The sequence below is a fragment of the Rattus rattus genome, chromosome 1 (assembly GCF_011064425.1).
Source record: "Rattus rattus isolate New Zealand chromosome 1, Rrattus_CSIRO_v1, whole genome shotgun sequence".
Lineage (NCBI taxonomy): Eukaryota > Metazoa > Chordata > Mammalia > Rodentia > Muridae > Rattus > Rattus rattus.
Genome location: NC_046154.1, coordinates 16,921,559 through 16,938,274, shown reverse-complemented (window position 1 = coordinate 16,938,274; position 16,716 = coordinate 16,921,559). Strand labels below are relative to the sequence as shown.

Here is a 16,716-nt window from a genome sequence, read left to right as displayed (position 1 = left end):
CTCACCAGGAACCCTGCCTGCCTGCCTACCTGCTGCAGGAGAGAGGATGGGGACTGCTGGAAACAGGAAGACACGCTCTGCTGCCCGTGAAAAAGGGTGGAACTGGCCCAGGGATCCTTGAGTGTTTATTGACCCTCACCCCAAGGCAATAGGACATACTAGTAACCCAAAGAAACTCACCCCTGTGGGGCTTACAGCTTCCTCAAGAGCCTTTCTTCACCCCAGTAGCAACGGAATAGAGGAACCACTCCATTCAAGCCCAGCTAGTGAGCAGTGAGTTCACTGGGTCCACGTGTAAAAAAGTGTGAGTGACCCCCACCCCAGACAGCGGAAACACGGAAGAGTCTCACGCCAGCATAAAGGATTGCCTCCCCAAAGCTGCAGAGACAACATCTACTCCTTAGTTAATTTTCCTCCTATATATTCTGTTTGGCGAGATTTGTACAATCGGTACAGTTGGGTGAGTGTGCAGGAGGGAGTGGTGGCTGGGACCTCAGCTGAAGGTCTTTCTTGTGAGGGACTGTCGACAGACCTGATCTGGAGGGGTCTCCTCTGTAGTCTCAGGTACTCTGATTAAGCTGTAATGGCTCTCACACTTGGCAGACAGCGTTCCACACCAATGTTACAATCACAGTCCATTCTATGTGGCAGGGAACGCTCATAACCAGAATCCTAGTAGGAGGAGAAAGTCTGGTCTCAGCACTGAAGCGCTCAGTGCAGAGTTCTCCCTGAAGCAGAGTGGCTGTGAGTAGGTGACCCCTCCTACTGTGAGTCCCTGGTATTAAAGTAAACCTCCCACAACACTGAATATTAGCCCCAAGGCTGGGGGGAGCAGGAGATAAAAAAAAAAAAAAAAAAAAAAAGAGGGGCTGGAGAGATGGCTCAGTGCTTAAGAGCACCAACTGCTCTTCCAGAGGTCCTGAGTTCAATTCCCAGCAACCACATGGTGGCTCACAACCATCTGTAATGGGATCTGATGCCCTCTTCTGGTGTGTCTGAAGACAGCTATAGCATACTCATATACTTAAAATAAATAAAATTAAAAAAAAAAAAGAGGGAGAGACTGGGCACTTGAGAAGCTGAGGCTGGTGGATCACTGAGTTCAAGGACAGCCTAGTTTACATAGTGACTTCCAGGACAGACAGGGCTACCTAGGGAGTCCCTGTCTCAAAAATAAACAAAATTAAAGACCAGGAAGAAGAAACTTGACCGTTAACCTGGAAATTATGGAGCTGAAGTAACTGATTCAGAGACTCCTGAATGAGGCAGGAGGTGGTGTGTGTGGTGCTTCCCCCACCCCCCCAGGGCCTTCAGTTACACCCAAGATCCTGTGCACACTGAAGCACACACTACCATTGAATAAGCCCTGTAGATGATGAAAACGCGTACCCACATCTTTGTCGCACGCCTTTGGTCCCAGCACTCAGGAGGCAGAGGCAGGTGGATCTCTGAGTTCAAAGCCAGCTTGGTCTACAGAGCGAGTTCTAGGACAGTCAGGACTACACAGAGAAACCTTGACTCAAAAACAGAAGGAAAGGAAAGGCAGACTTGTTCTAATTAGTTCCCGCCCTCTGCCAGAGATGGTTCTCACCAAGCCACGCCCCCAGCCCTTACCAGCTTCAGAAGGAGAAATCAGGGCCTCACCTGGGATGGTAGCAAGTGCCAGTAGAACCAGGGCACATGCTCTAGTACGTCGAGCAGCCCTTGCCAGAGCCTGTCAGCGTGAGCCAGTGATGGGGTCCTTCTAGAGCCTTGAGAAGGGCAGGCTGGATCTGCATAATGAAATGAGATGTTGAGCCCCGAAACTGGGGTGCATGAACCAGGGGGAGATGGTATTGGGGAGAAGACATCAGGGAATGTGGCGAGTGTGGAGTGGCTGAGGAGCACTGTCTAGTGTGGCGTGTGCAAGATTCTGGGCTGAACGTGTAGCACAGTGGGCAGGCGTGTAGGGAGCAAAGCGCTCAGCCTCGTGACTGAGTGGAGCTGCTGGTGGAGGAGGTTACTGAACAGCACCCACCACCGCGCTCAACGCTCAACGCGTGCATTGTGTCTGATGCTTGGCAGGTGGCACCCCGCCCTGTGGACTTTACGCTTGAGCCTGGAGTCCGGAGCAAGGGCCAGATGAGTCTATAAACAGCAAAGCAGAGAGGGTGCGCCCGTGGGGCTGGGCTCTTCCAGAAGGATTTTAATTTTTTTTTTTTTCCGGAGCTGGGGACCGAACCCAGGGCCTTGCGCTTGCTAGGCAGGTGCTCTACCACTGAGCTAAATCCCCAACCCCTTAGGATTTTAATTTTTAAATGTGTGTGCATGTGATATTTATGGAGGCTAAAAGAGGGTGATAGATCCCCTGGAGCTGGGATTACACACATTTGTAAGCCACTAGATGTGGGTGCTGGGATCCAGCCCTCTGACAGACTGACAAAGCAGTAAACACTCTTCATTGCTAAACCATCTCTCCAGCCTCTCTTATTTCAAGTGTGCGTGTGTGTGTGTGTGTGTGTGTGTGTGTGTGTGTGTGTGTGTGTGTGCCTGTGTGTTTCTGCATGTGTATTGTGTATGCCTGTGTGTGCATCTGTGTGTGTATATTTCTGTGTGTGCCTCTGTGCCTGTGTGTGTGTGTGTGCCTGTGTGTGTGTGTGGTGTGTGTGTGCCTGCCTCTGTGTGTGTGTGCCTGTGTGTGCATCTGTGTGTGTATATTTCTGTGTGTGTCTGGGTCTGTGTGTGTTTGTATTTCATAGATGCACATATGCCACAGTCAAAAGATAATGTGTGATCTGTCATGTGGGTCTCAGGAATTTTGTCTCCCACTATGTGGGCCCCAGGGATCAAACTCAGGCCATTATCAGACTTGGCAGTGAGTGCTCTGACCTGTGGAGACTAACTACTACCACATATCCTAACTGATCCCAGGAGGCCTTAGGAGAGGCTCGTCTCAGCTGAGAGCTGACTGTGGAGAAGCTGTCAGAAGACCAGGTAGAAGGAACATCAGACATCAGGAACAAAGGCCGTGCTTGCTCTGTCTGTAACTAGGGAGTCCCCACCCATCCAGGAGAGCATCCACCTCTGGTCAGACCACTCACATCCTACACCCACCGTCCGGTGAGCTAAGTCACCTCACTGGCCTCTTTCAGAGCCTTTTTCTCTGATACTCTCTGCTCTGCACCTCCTTTCCCCCACAGTCAGGGGATCCACTAGCTATCCAGTTGCTGGAGGGTTGTCATGATAGCAGGTCGGTACGTTTGACTGAAACAAGAAAGAGGGTGGGCGAGCAGCAGAAGCCACCATGGAGGTCTACACTTGGAATTCCAGCACCCAAGAGGATCAGGAGTTTACCAGGCTGATCTGGAGTACGTAGTGAGAGCTTGTCTCCAGAAAAGGGAAGGACCCCACATCGAGGTTGGCTGTTCAGCCTCCAGCTGCACGGAAATACTTCTCTGTCGTACGAGCCCCCAGTTTATGGTGCTATCAGCATTCCAATACATGTGTTAAATGTGCGGACTCCTGTCCCCCACTAGCCAGACCTGGGCAAGGCTGAATGTGAAGCCTAGAAACCCAAAGACAATTCAGATCTAAGCATTCCCGGCCTGTGGCGAGAGCTGTGAATGTCTATGGACAATCCTGACTGGGCAGATAGTTCCCTAGCACTACAGAAGGGACCTCAACCCAGGAGCATGCGCAATGGGTTCTCTCTGGCCACAGAGTCCTGTAGGAATGACTTCCTCTTGTACTTCTGCCTTGCTACCCTGTAAGCCAGTGAGTGAAGCACCCTCTCTTGCACAGCTCCTCCCTTCCCCACCTCTGTCTGCCTCTTGTGGGTTTGTGCCCTCCCTGCCTCCCACCCCGGGTGCTATTAGCTTCACTGGCACCTTCTAGGTGCCGAGGGTGAGGTGTTGAAAACCCAGAACCCAATCTGGCTGGATAGATAACGTGTCAGGTAACCCAGGCTGCTGAGTCTTTTTCCACCGACTAGCTGGATTCCAGCTACTTCGTCTGTAGTAGCAAAGACATAAAACTGCGTATATAGAGATAAATGTTCAGACTCCAGGGCAAGCGGCCCTCACAGAGCCTACTTAACTCATGCCTTACAAAACAGTGACTGGCTCTCCTGGAAGATACTGTTCAAGATGCTGGTGAAGATAACAGACACCTCCCAGAGTGCCTCAGACCCTCGCTCATCTTGTCCAGCTCACACGCATTTACTGCCATCTTCGGGGTTGCTCACAGGTCCGGGCTGGAGCATCCAGTCCCAGGGTAGGACTTCCAGCTCACCCTTGCTTCCCCAGCACCAACCAGACGCTGGGTACACAGTGGGGCTTGGTCCTTGTTGAATGACAGGAATGAACAAATCTATTAGTAGACAAATGGCTCTTTATTCAGACCTCATACAGAGTCCCTTGACATCTCAATCCAGAGGTCTCTGACTCTGGACCTGCCGAGCAGGATCGATGAGGCTGTAGTGTTGATGACAGGCGCATAATAACTAAACCCGCTGAGCTGTGCTGCCCAGTACTGTGGTAAAGAACCCTGTGAGGGTGGATAAATAAATAAATGACCAGATACAGTGGCACACGCCTTTAATCCCAGCACTGTGAGAGGCAGAGGCAGGGGAATCTCTGTGAATTCAGGGATAGCCTGATCTACAGAGTGAGTTTCAGGACCGTCAAGGCTATTACATAGAGAAACTCTGTCTCGAAAGGAGGAGGAGGGCAGGGGGAGGGGGAAGGAAAGGGGGCGGGGCAAGGGGAGAGAAAGGACAGAAAGGGAAAGGAAATAATGTCCACTTTGTAGAAATGGAAACAGAGGCGCAGAAAAGTGAGGAAGCCTCCTTCCTTGAGGAGATGATCATGTTTGGTAGGAAAATATGAGCTCACAGTGGTAAAGCCGAGTAAGATCCTGGGAGGAGCTGCAGACCTTGCAAAACCTCCAAAAAACCGGCCTGAATTCAGGAACCCCTCCTCCGCCTGCGTCGCCATGGCAACATTCCTGCACATGCGCTTCGCAGACAGCTTCTAGGCCTGGCGGAAGCAGGCTCTGCAGGCAGGGCAGAAGAAGGGCGGGCTTTTAAAAGATCATCTCCCTGCTGGCGGGGACTGTGAAGGTTGGTGGTCCCGGGAATCGGAATTGAGGGAGTAGAGGCGAAGCGGGCCTCAGAAGGAGATAAGGCAGAGGGGGCTTGTGGAAATACCTTCCCAGGACAAGGATGGGCTAGTTCCCCAGAGAGCAATGAGGAAGAACAGAGCTATGGAAATTCACCTTCCGGAGGGGGATCCAGGTTCCAAAAGAAAACCGGAGAGAGATTAAGGCCACGGGGTCGCCTTGGGATAATGGTTGCCCCTCTCTCCACTCCTACTCCCAGTATTCGGACACACCCTTACCTTGCTAACGTGCTCAACCATGGCTAGACTTCCCTTGCACGGTTCGGTGATTGTCCCAGACTGGCATGAGACGGTCGAGGGCAAGGAGTACTTAGCCTGCATCCTGCGCAAGAATCGCCGGCGGGAGTTTGGTAAGCACCGACCCCCACCTCACTGCGCGCCACCGGTGTACTCTTGACACTTCCTGGGGCGGCAGAAACAGATCTGTGGGACCTGCCCCACAGCACTTCTCACCATTGAGGTCTCCTAGGTGCCGCACCTCTAACCTCTAGTCTCAGCCCCCTTTCCCAAATTTCCTTACAGCTAATTCCGCCAACAGAGCCAGGAACATGGAAACAGCCCATCCCTGCCAACAGCAACTGTCACCAGAGATGCTGTTGACTGAGTCCTCACTTAGGGTCATGCCCTCTGCTGGGCACTTTGCACAGCAACCTTGCAACCTTGTTTTAGACAGGGTTTCGCTATGTATCCAGTACTCGTTATTGTGTATCCAGTACTTGTCATGTAGACCAGGCTAGCCTCAAACTCAAAAAATCCACCTGGCCTTTATCTTCTAAGTGCTGGGATTAAAGGCATACTCCATTATTCAACTTTTTTCTCTTTTCTTTCTCTCATTCTTTCTTTTTTATTTTTGGTTTTTCTTTTTTTAAAAAAAGATTTATTTTGTGTATATCAATGTTTCGTCTGCATATATATCTGTAAACCAGAAGAGGGCATCAGATCCCATAGAAGGTTGTGAGCCACCATCTGGGTTCTGGGAATTGAACTCAGGACCTCTGGAAGACCAATCGGTGCTCTTTTGGTTCTTTTTTTTCCCCGGAGCTGGGGACCGAACCCAGGGCCTTGAGCTTCCTAGGCAAGCGCTCTACCACTGAGCTAAATCCCCAACCCCCAATCGGTGCTCTTAACCACTGAGCCATCTCTCCAGCCCACTTTGGTTTTGGTTTTTCAAGACAGATTTTCCCTGTTTCTCTGTGTAGTCCTGGAACTCACTCTGTAAATCAGGCTGGCCTCGAACTCAGATCCACCTGGCTCTGCCTTCGGAGTGCTGGGGCTAAAGGCACGCATCACCATGCCCTGCCTCTCCAACGTTCTATTTATTTCATGTATATGAGGGCTCTGTCTGCATGAAGGCCTGCAGGCCAGAAGAGGGAATGGTTGTGAGACACCATGTAGATGCTGGTAATTGAACTCTGGAAGAGCAGCCAATGCTCTTAACTGCTGAGTCATCTCTCCAGTCCCTATGTGCAGGTTTTAAGAACTTAAAAAGATCCCAAAGAGTTGGATGGGGGATTTATTTGTAGTAGCAGAAAATACTTTTGCTTATATTTCCCTATTAATGAAGGACTTGTAAAATACCATATTTTTATGTATGAGTAATTCAGATTGAATAGTAACAGTATCAAAACAAAACAAAACAAAACAAAAAAACATTTCAAGCCAGAAGGTGGTGGCACATGCCTTTAATCCCAACACTTAGGAGGCAGAGGCAGGCCAGTCTATGAGTTCTGAATTCGGGGTCAGCCTGCTCTGCAGAGTGAGCTCCAGGACAGCTAAGGCTGCACAGAGAAGCCCTGTCTAAAAATTTTTAAAAGTATTTAAAAATCAAACTTAAAGGGGGGCAGGGGGACTGGAAGAGCTGGAGGGATAGCTCAGCAGTTAAGGGTACTGCCTTTCCGGAGGGCCTGGGTTGAATTCCCAGCATCCACATGGCAGATCACAACTGCCTATCTCTCCAAACACAGGGATTCAACCCCTCTGTCCGGCCTCTGCAGACACCCGGCGTGAGTGTGGTATGCATTCACCAGGGCAGGCACTCATGAAAATACGTGCAGAAATCTTTTTTTTTTTTTTCTTTTTTTTTTTTTCAGAGCTGGGGACCGAACCCAGGGCCTTGCGCTTGCTAGGCAAGCGCCTACCACTGAGCTAAATCCCAACCCCAGAAATCTTTAAACAAAATCAACAGCAACAGGGGCTGGAGAGATGGCTCAGTGGTTAAGAGCACTGGCTGCTCTTCCAGAGGTCCTGAGTTCAAATCCCAGCACCCACATGGCGGCTCGCAACCATCTGTAGTGGGATCCGATGCCCTCTTCTGGTGCATCTGAAGACAGCGACCGTGTATAAAATAAACAAACAAATCTTTAAAACAAAGAGCTTTGTGCTTGGGGGGGGGGGTCATTGAGGTGGCTTAGCCATGAAGTGCTGCATAAGGTGGGCAGCCCGGGGTCCCCAGAAGCCATGATAAGGCGGAAGGAGAAAACAAGTCTCACAACTTCACATGTGTAATGTGACATGCAGACACACACACACACACCCCACAACATATTATACATAATAAATGCTTAATAGAGGAACCCTCACATGTGAAGTTTTGGGCTAATGATGGCAGTAACGACGATTTGTAATAACTCACTCAAGAAAAAAAAGGGGGGGGGGTTGGGGATTTGGCTCAGTGGTAGAGTGCTTGCCTAGCAAGCAGAAGGCCCTGGGTTCGGTCCCCAACTCTGAATTAAAAAAAAAAAAAAGCACAAGGGGCTGGAGTTCCCAGCATGTACATGGTAGCTTACAACTGTCTGTAACTCCGGTCCTAGGAAATCCAGCACATTCTTCTGGCGTGCAGGCACCAGGCACACACGTGATATACAGACAGGCATGCCAGCAAAGCACCCGCTGTTTTGTTTCTTTCTAAGATTTATTTATAGTATGTATGAGTGCTCTATCTGTATGTACACCTGCAGGCCAGAAGAGGGCATCGGATCCCATTACAGATGGTTGTGAGCCACCGTGTGGTTGCTGGGAATTGAACTCAGGACCTCTGGAAGAGCAGTCAGTGCTCTTAACCGCTGAGCCATCCCTCCAGCCCCAACACCCAGAGTTTTAGCTGTGTTATCCGAGCCACCAGCAAGTCTCCAGAGCAGTTGACAATGAGAAGCAAATCAACTGTGAGATCCTAGAACATCTCTATGGATCCCTGGGGGCAGAGCTGAATGCTGAGAACCATGCTGTCTAGTTAGCTTTTAAGATAGGGTGTCCCTCCCAGGGTCTGAGCAAGTGCAGAAGGGACTTCCTAACTGGCTTCCCTCCTTGCCACAGGGTTGCTGGAACGCCCGGTGCTGCCCCCTTCCGTGGTCATTGATACTGCCAGCTACAAGATCTTTGTGTCCGGGAAGAGTGGCGTGGGCAAGACAGCACTGGTAGCGAAGCTGGCAGGACTAGAAGTGCCTGTAGTACACCATGAGACCACTGGTGAGTGGGTTTAACCCTCAGCCTGCCCTTGGCGGCCTTCCACGGGATGGGGACAAGAACCTAGCCCCGACGACATTAGCGGGGGTTGGTATATAATCACGCCATTCCTCCTTGGGAAGTCATGTGGTTTGGATTGGTACTGGAGACAGTGGTGACCACATGCTTCAGGTCTAGTTGGTTTAAAGGTTCAAGACCTGCCCGTGCCACAGTTATGTTTCTGATCCATCATATGTCCCAGGACCTTTGATATCTCCCTATACAAGCATCAAGACTATTTTCTCCTGGCGGGGGCCAACTCTTCCTGGTCTGCCAAGGACTGCAGAGGGAGACTTTATTTCCCAGAGTCTGAGGATTCTCCCAGGTCAGGGTCCTTGCCTTTCACGTCAGCGTGGTGGCCCACAAGGTGGAGCTGTATCTTTTCTTCTTACCCCTTCCCAGTCCCACCCCCCCCATCCCGCTTCTGAATGGTGGACCCCAATTCTCCACAGGTATTCAGACCACTGTGGTGTTTTGGCCAGCCAAGCTGAAGGCCAGCGGCCGTGTTGTCATGTTCCGTTTTGAATTCTGGGACTGTGGGGAGTCCGCCCTCAAGAAGTTTGATCACATACTGCCGGTGAGCTGGGCGGGTGGGCCTCATTGGGCTCTGGGTGGAGGTCGTCGTTGGAGACCCATCCTCTACAGGATCCTGACTGGAACGTCAGTTACCTGAGAACGGGGCTAGGCTGCAGGGCTCCGACTGGCACCGGGTATTACATCCCAGCCACTCTCTGCTCTGGGCCTCAGTGTCCCAGTCTGGAGAAAGTCTGGGGTTGCTACTGATTCTTCTTGGGGCCCTGAAGCTAGTCAGAGGGTTCTGGTCCTGTGTGATTAGGTGGCCATGTAGCAGTGTGCTGTTTGTCCTGTGTGATTATGTGGCCACGTGGCAGTGTTCCATCAGCCTCTCTGTCCCTAGGCTTGTAAAGAGAAAGCGGATGCCTTCCTCTTCCTCTTTTCTTTCACTGACCGTGCCTCCTTCGAAGACCTTCCCGGACAGTTGAGCCGTGTAGCCGGTGAAGCTCCCGGGGTTGTCAAGATAGTTATTGGTTCCAAGTATCCTTTGAGTGGCCCCTAGGATGCTCTCCTGGTAAAGTACCTGTCCCCCTGTGAGGCCTGACCTGTGGGTTTCCATTCAAGGGTGTCTAGAATCTACCCCTAAGCCCCTGGGTATGGTCTCTTAAGAGGCTGGGTCTGATGGGGTGGTGAGCAGAGCCTTTTGGCTTGGCACCTTAACCCTCCCATAGGTTTGACCAGTACATGCATACGGATGTGCCGGAGCGGGACCTCACAGCCTTCCGGCAGGCCTGGGAACTGCCCTTGTTTCGGGTGAAGAGTGTGCCAGGGCGGCGGCTGGCAGATGGACGAACCCTGGATGGGCGGGCTGGGCTGGCTGACACAGCCCATGTGCTCAATGGCCTTGCAGAACAGTTGTGGCACCAGGACCAGGTGGCAGCCGGCCTGCTCCCCAGCTCCCCAGAGAATGCTCCTGGATGAATGGTGACAGCATCCTGAGTAGAGACTGGTACTAGTGATCCCCACTTCTACCCTGAGGACCAGCTGGGAAGGGCCCTCACGTGGTGATGAGATGGGGCACGAGGCTCCAGAGTTAAAAGGCACCCCCCCTGCCCTTCACTCTGATGCAGCACCCACAAAATGGTGATGGGGGTGGGTTCTCAGATGGGCCCTGTTGTAACTTTAATTTTTTTTCAAATCCTGTTTTTAATGATGGTTCTTCAATGCTTTAACCTCCCTTGTAACCCCCACACACAGCAGAAGTAGTGGAAAAGAAAGAGTTTAGGGGAAGTGGACCTGTTTAGAAAACCTTTGGAGTAACTCCCATCTGTGTTGTCTGGAAATCAACAGTTCAGTCCACAGGTCAGCAGCAGCAGCTCGATCCACTCGCAAACACTTCATGGATGCACCAGCAGTCCTGCTCAGTAGAGTCGGGTTAGCAAACAGGAATGAGCAGCAGTGGCACTGCCTAGCTGAGACAGCCAGGCTTCAGCCTCGGCCCAAGTGAGCAGGACGGACCCAGACAGACACCGGGAGACGTTCTCAACGGTGCCTCTCAGGAAATCAGAGGTCAGCGAAGACTTGAGGCCCACAAGCATTGCACAGCTAGCCGTACCAGCAAGCCAAGCTCTGTCCCTGTCACTCTGTGAAGTCCTATTTATACCCTCCAAACATCACGTGTCCTCCACGTGCCTTGCCTCACATGGGTCTTGCCTCAGCGCATGCATCCAGTCAGCCGGAGTCCAAGGAAGCTGTAAGAAACCACAGCACATCGCCAGAAGGGTTTTGGTGCATTTCTCTCTATGGAGTCCCGACAACTACAGCTCAACTGTGCATGTAAGGCGTACCAATACATGGGTGTCATTAGCAAAGAATCCTTCATCACATGTCCTTTCGCGTGCTTGAGCAGAGCATCCTCTCTCCTGTGTCTGCTTCAGCGAGACGTTCCTTCTTGTGTTTGACTTACCCAAACACCGTCCAACACGACTGACTTTCCTATGAGCCCTTAAATTTCCACTTCAACAGGCATCCAAGGTTTCAGAGGTGAAAACAACCCTTGGGGCTGGAGAGATGGCTCAGCGGTTAAGAGCACTGACTGCTCTTCCAGAGGTCCTGAGTTCAAGTCCCAGCAACAATATGGTGGCTCAAAACCATCAGTAATGGGATCTGATGCCCTCTTCTGGTGTGCACTTATAAATAAATCTGAAAGAAAGAAAGAGAGAAAGAAAGAAAGAAAGAAAGAAAGAAAGAAAGAAAGAGAAAACAACCCTTATGCCAGTGGATCAGGCCTCTCACTGGCTTCCCCTGCCTATCTTGCTTCTACCCTGCAAGAGAGGAGACACTGTGCTGGGGACCACCTCTCTTCTTCTGGGATACAGGACCAGAATGTGCAGAAGCTGCTGGGTGGGCCAAAGCTGCTGGGTGGGCCAAAGGGAGGCCATGGCTGAGTCCTGGGTGGGGCCTGAGTAGATCTTACTTCCTGGCCAACCTGGGCCAGTCCAAACGTTAGCACGCCAGGTCTAGACTAGTGTGGCATGGTGGACCATGCCAGGAAACTCAGTAAGGTAGAGTTAGAGTGGGTCTGAGTCCCCGGACACTTGGGGTACTACTGAGACAGAAGTCAGTTCCCTGCTCCCTGCCAGATTCCTGGCCTGGGACACGGGCCACAGTTCTCACATAAGGAACCATGACCTGTGGTCACATAGGCCCAGAACAGAGCTCTCCATGCTAATAAGGTACCTAGAGGCCCTGAGAGTTTAGCTAATAAGCTTCCCTTCCCAGACATTCCTCCCTGGAAAAGGTATTTAATCTCAGGTACCCTGAGAAGTGGGTACCGCATCCATTTTCCACAATGAGCAACCAATAAACAGTTTGGAACCAAGGATTGTCTCTTTGATCTGTCACCACTATGGGGAGCATGAAGAAGGCCTTTGCCTACAGAGTCTCTTCCTAAGTCTCCCACAGAAGGCCCATCTGCACCCCCAGACAACTACTTCTACCCTCGTCAGTAAGCTAAGCCAGAGCTCTTGGCCCAGGCTAGACACTGTCCTCAGCCGGAGGGCCCCTCAATGGTCCTGGCCCCATTGCTGGCCCATGGGCCCCTGACACTTAGTTCCCAACATCTCTGTGCGGTTTTCTAGCAGCAAATAGATTCCCCGGGAGTCAGGGAATACCAGCTTCACCTTTCCCATAACTCAGACGGTGTTTCCCCAGCCCCCAGAGTGGTGTCTTGGCGCTGCCCTGAAGCCTAGCACCTGCCCAGCAGTGGCATCAGGGTAAGCTCAGTAAAGCTCCAAGTTTTGCCTCTCTAGGGACCCTGCCCAACATCGGAGTGGAACTCTAGGAGCCAGACTAGGAGAGGGAGGAGTGTTCGGAGTTGGGGGCAGGGCTAAGAGTCAGGGCAAATCAACAGAGGGATAAACTGGGTGGGAGGTGGGAGGTGGGGTGGGTTAAGGATGGGGACTAGAACAGTATGGGGGAGCGCTCAACTCTTCTATGAAAAAAGTACAGGAGAGGGACTGAGGGATGCTTAAGGGATGGTCCATCAGGAAGATGAAGGAGAACTGAGTGACCTTGAACTGTTACAGTGGTCCACACGTGCTCAGCTGACACACTGTCGGGGGGCTGGGTAAAAGCAGCCCACATTCTACCCAGGTAAAGGTTCAGCCTTGTGCAGCGTCAAGATTAGGTGCAATGACGTTGACCGTCGCTGAGGTCTTGTTTTGTTTTAGAATAGCTTCTGTTCATTTGACCATTTCATACAGTGTATCTTGAGCTTGCCTGCCCCTAACTCGCCCTAACTGCCTCCCAGCACATCCCTCTCCTAGCTTCATGCCCTTCTTTGTAACCCACTGAGTCCACTGATCTTCCTGACTTGGCCAAGCGCAGGGAACCATAGTTACGGTGGGCTCCTGAGTGCAACAGCCATTCCATGCCCAGAGGACAGCTTTTCACAGCGCTCCTCCCCCTCCTTGGTTCTTTTTCTTTTTTTTTTTTTTTAAGATTTATTTATTTATTATATATAAGTACACTGTAGCTGTCTTCAGACATACCAGAAGAGGGCATCGGATCTCTTTACAGATGGTTGTGAGCCACCATGTGGTTGCTGGGAATTGAACTCATGACCTCTGGAAGAGCAGTCGGGTGCTCTTAACGCTGAGCCATCTCTCCAGCCCCCCTCCTTTGGTTCTTACATTCTTCCTGCCTGCTCTTCTGCCTCATTCCCTGACCCTGGGGCCGAGCTGGGGTTGGTGGATGTGTCCAGTTAATGCCTAAGCCCTCAGCAGTCTGACTAGTTACAAATCTCAGCATCAACTGCTACCCACTGCAGAAGGGGGCTTCTCTGGGCGAGGTCGTGGGCAGCACTGATCTCTGGGTATAAAACAAATAGGCCAGTTTTTAAAAAGACTTATTTATTTAATGTATATGAGTACACTGTTGCTGTCTTCAGACACACCAGAAGAGGGCATCAGATCCCATTATAGATGGTTGTGAGCCACCATGTGGTTGCTGGGAACTGAACTCAGGACCTCTGGAGGCGCAGTCATCTCTCCAGCCCTTAGAAGGCCATTTGACAGCATCCACTTAACAAAGCAACAGTCCAAGGCTCCCACCAAGCCTGTGACCTCCAGAGCCTTTGACCAGGCTTACAGTACCAGGCTCGAACCCCTCCTCCTCCAGGGCAGACAGACCTCAGATCCAATCAGAAAGTGACCAGTTACCTGGTTACTCCAGAGCTCTCACGGCACTGTTCCACCAGTGCAGAGGCCATTTTTTTTTTTTTTTTTTTGGTTCTTTTTTTTTTTTTTTTTTTCGAGCTGGGGACCAACCCAGGACGGTTTCCTAGGCAAGCGCTCTACCACTGAGCTAAATCCCCAACCCCACAGAGGCCATTTTTATGATAGAGATGAGTGTCCTGCTCAGAGGTGGAGGGGGTGAGAAGGGACTCGGTCCGTCAGGAACCTCTCTCCTTATCCGCCTTACTCACCAGCTGGGCTGTTTAAGAAGCTGTTTATTGGGGTTGGGGATTTAGCTCAGTGGTAGAGCGCTTGCCTAGGAAGCGCAAGGCCCTGGGTTCGGTCCCCAGCTCTGGAAAAAAAAAAAAAAAAAAAAAAAAAAAAAAAAAAAAAAAAAAAAAGCTGTTTATTCCTGCCCACCCTCCTTCTCTGGTCCCTTCATGCCTCTTCTGTCTGGGGCAACCAACACCTGCAGACACAAACGTAATGACCGGGATCTCTGGGTTCTACAGGGGCACTCATACTCCACTTTCCAGGGACAGCATTTTCTCTCACTGGGTGAGATATCTCCAGATAGCCCCTCCACCCTAACCACACCAAGGAGTCTGGAGAAGTCTGGAGCAGTCTCCCATGAGCCTCCTCCGCCCTCTCCCCAAGAATGCTACAGCACCTCCTGTCCCGATTCTTGGGGCGGCCAGTCCTGGGGAACCTGCTCCACCCTAACACCTGGCTTCCCAGGAGACCGTCCTGACCTCGCCATGGGGACTGCCGATGTTCTGCTAGCACTCAGCCTAGGTGCATGCTGTAGGTAGACGAGCCATGGGTTCACCTCAGGGATGGAGTCTCTCCAGGTGGCTCAGCAGTTCAGAGCACCGGCCACTCTAACAAAGGACTCAGGTTCCATTCCCAGCATCCATATGGCGGCTCACGGGGCTATGTAACGCCAGTTCCGGGGGGCGCAGCATCCTCTCTGGTGTCCTCAGGCACCAGGCACACATGAGGCGTTCAACTGTACATAGCTCCAGTTCAACGGGGTTTGGTATGTGAGGACAGCAGGTACAGACATGGTGCACATACGTACATGCGGTGTATACACAAAATAAAAATCGTAAAAACAGATAAATAAATGCTACAACCTTGTTGTGTGTGCTCATAAGGGACACACTTGGTGATCCATTCAGACCCTCACAACAGCCTGCAAGACACCATTTCCTGGCTTCTGACTGTTCTGGCAGACTGGCCCCTGAGTAGAACACATTCACTCACACCCAGTCTTCATACTGTTTTCTGCTAGAATTCTCTTTCCTCAGACATTATGTTGATTTAGATTTCAACATTACCACCACCTTTATAAGTGTTTCCTTCCTTCCTTCCTTCTTTCCTTCCTTCCTTCCTTCCTTCCTTCCTTCCTTCCTTCCTTCCTTCCTTCAAGATTTGTTATTTTATTAACACAAGTACACTGTGGCTGTCTTCAGACACACCAGAAGAGGGCACCAGATCCCATTACAGATGGTTGTGAGCCACCAGGTGTGGCTGGGATTTGAACTCAGGATCTCTGGAAGAGCAGCCAGTGCTCTTAACCTCTGCGCCATCTCTCCAGCCCTCATAAGGGCTTTTTTGATCCATGTAATCCCTAGAGGCCCTGTCCCTCAAGTTGGTGTGTATCATGATTTCCTATGTCTCAGCTCTTATGGGTCAACTCACTTGTTAGTGTTTATTGAATATCTATCTTCTACCACTAGAATGAGCTCCGTGGGAGAGACCGGGTACGTGTGTGTGTGTGTGTGTGTGTGTGTGTGTGTGTGTGTGTTGCCAATCGTGAGAGCAGAGACCGGGGGTGTGATGCCAACCGCTTTTCTGCCAGTGCCCAAAATAATCTTCAGCATGTGGAAGGTTCTTAATAAATGGTTGTTGAGTTAATCCATGGATTTCTGATCTCTCTCTCCATCTATCACTAATCTCCATCTGTCGTTAATCCAGTCAATGGTTCCTGCTTTCAGGAAAGCAAAAACCACTCGTTCAAAAGGGAATTTGATACGAGGTTCGTTGAAATTGGTGATGGGAAACTGAAAAGGCAGAAAGGGAATTGAGGTAACAAAGTCATGTCAGGGGTTCCCTCTGGGCTACAGCCGGTAACAGACATGGCTTTCCAGAGTGACCTTGACCCTGCACACGACCCATGGCCCTGACCACACTAAAGTGTGTCCCCTTCTCCGTTATCCTTTTTAGCACCATTTCATCTTCCAGGCCTCAGGTCACTGTACCTTTAATTGTTTTAAACTTTATTTTTAATGATGGTTCTAAAACACTTTAACCTCCCATGTAGCCTGCCACGTACCAGAGGTAAAGAAAAGATATGGGTGGGGTGGGGGTTGGGGATTTAGCTCAGTGGTAGAGCGCTTGCCTAGGAAGCGCAAGGCCCTGGGTTCTGTCCCCAGCTCCAAAAAAAAGAAAAAGAAAAAGAAAAAAAAAGATATGGGTGGGGTGGGGTATGGGGGGTGGAGAGTGGACCTGTTTAGAAAGGTTCTTTGGAGCAACTCCTGTCCGTGTTGCCTGGAAATTGGTAGTTCAGCTCACAGCAACACCTTGATCCAGTCGCAAACATTTCATGGATACACCAGCAGTCCAGTTCGGTAGAGTCGGGTTAGCAAGCAGGAATGAGCAGCAGTGGCACTACCCAGCAGAGACAGCCAGGCTTCAGCCTCAGCTCCAGTCAGCAGGAGGGACCCAGAGGGACACCAGGAGAAGTTCTCAGCTGTGCCTCTCTCCAGGAAGCAAGGATCAGCGAAGACTTGGGACCCACAAGCATT

At 51.0% G+C, this 16,716-nt stretch overlaps 1 protein-coding gene across 2 annotated transcripts; it reads left to right on the top strand.

Annotated features, from left to right (window-relative positions):
* Positions 1-5,005: 5,005 nt before the first annotated feature.
* Positions 5,006-10,368, top strand: Cplane2 (ciliogenesis and planar polarity effector 2). Of its 2 annotated transcripts, XM_032887967.1 has the most exons (6): positions 5,006-5,506; positions 8,469-8,621; positions 8,860-8,982; positions 9,110-9,234; positions 9,574-9,710; positions 9,902-10,368. In XM_032887967.1, the coding sequence occupies exons 1-6, from the start codon at positions 5,395-5,397 to the stop codon at positions 10,149-10,151; spliced, it is 900 nt and encodes a 299-aa protein (XP_032743858.1). In that variant the 5' UTR covers positions 5,006-5,394; the 3' UTR covers positions 10,152-10,368. The 2 variants fall into 2 exon arrangements, with proteins under 2 accessions (XP_032743858.1, XP_032743866.1); XM_032887975.1 differs by lacking the exon at positions 8,860-8,982 and having other exon boundaries at positions 5,008-5,506.
* The last annotated feature ends 6,348 nt before the right edge of the window (positions 10,369-16,716 follow it).

Excerpts from the sequence above, each read along its gene's own strand:
- Cplane2 (XM_032887967.1), top strand. The coding sequence starts at position 5,395 with ATGGCTAGACTTCCCTTGCACGGTTCGGTGATTGTCCCAGACTGGCAT. Across the intron at positions 8,622-8,859 it reads AGTACACCATGAGACCACTG|GACCTTTGATATCTCCCTAT; the intron begins GTGAGTGGGTTT and ends CATATGTCCCAG. Across the intron at positions 8,983-9,109 it reads GAGTCTGAGGATTCTCCCAG|GTATTCAGACCACTGTGGTG; the intron begins GTCAGGGTCCTT and ends AATTCTCCACAG.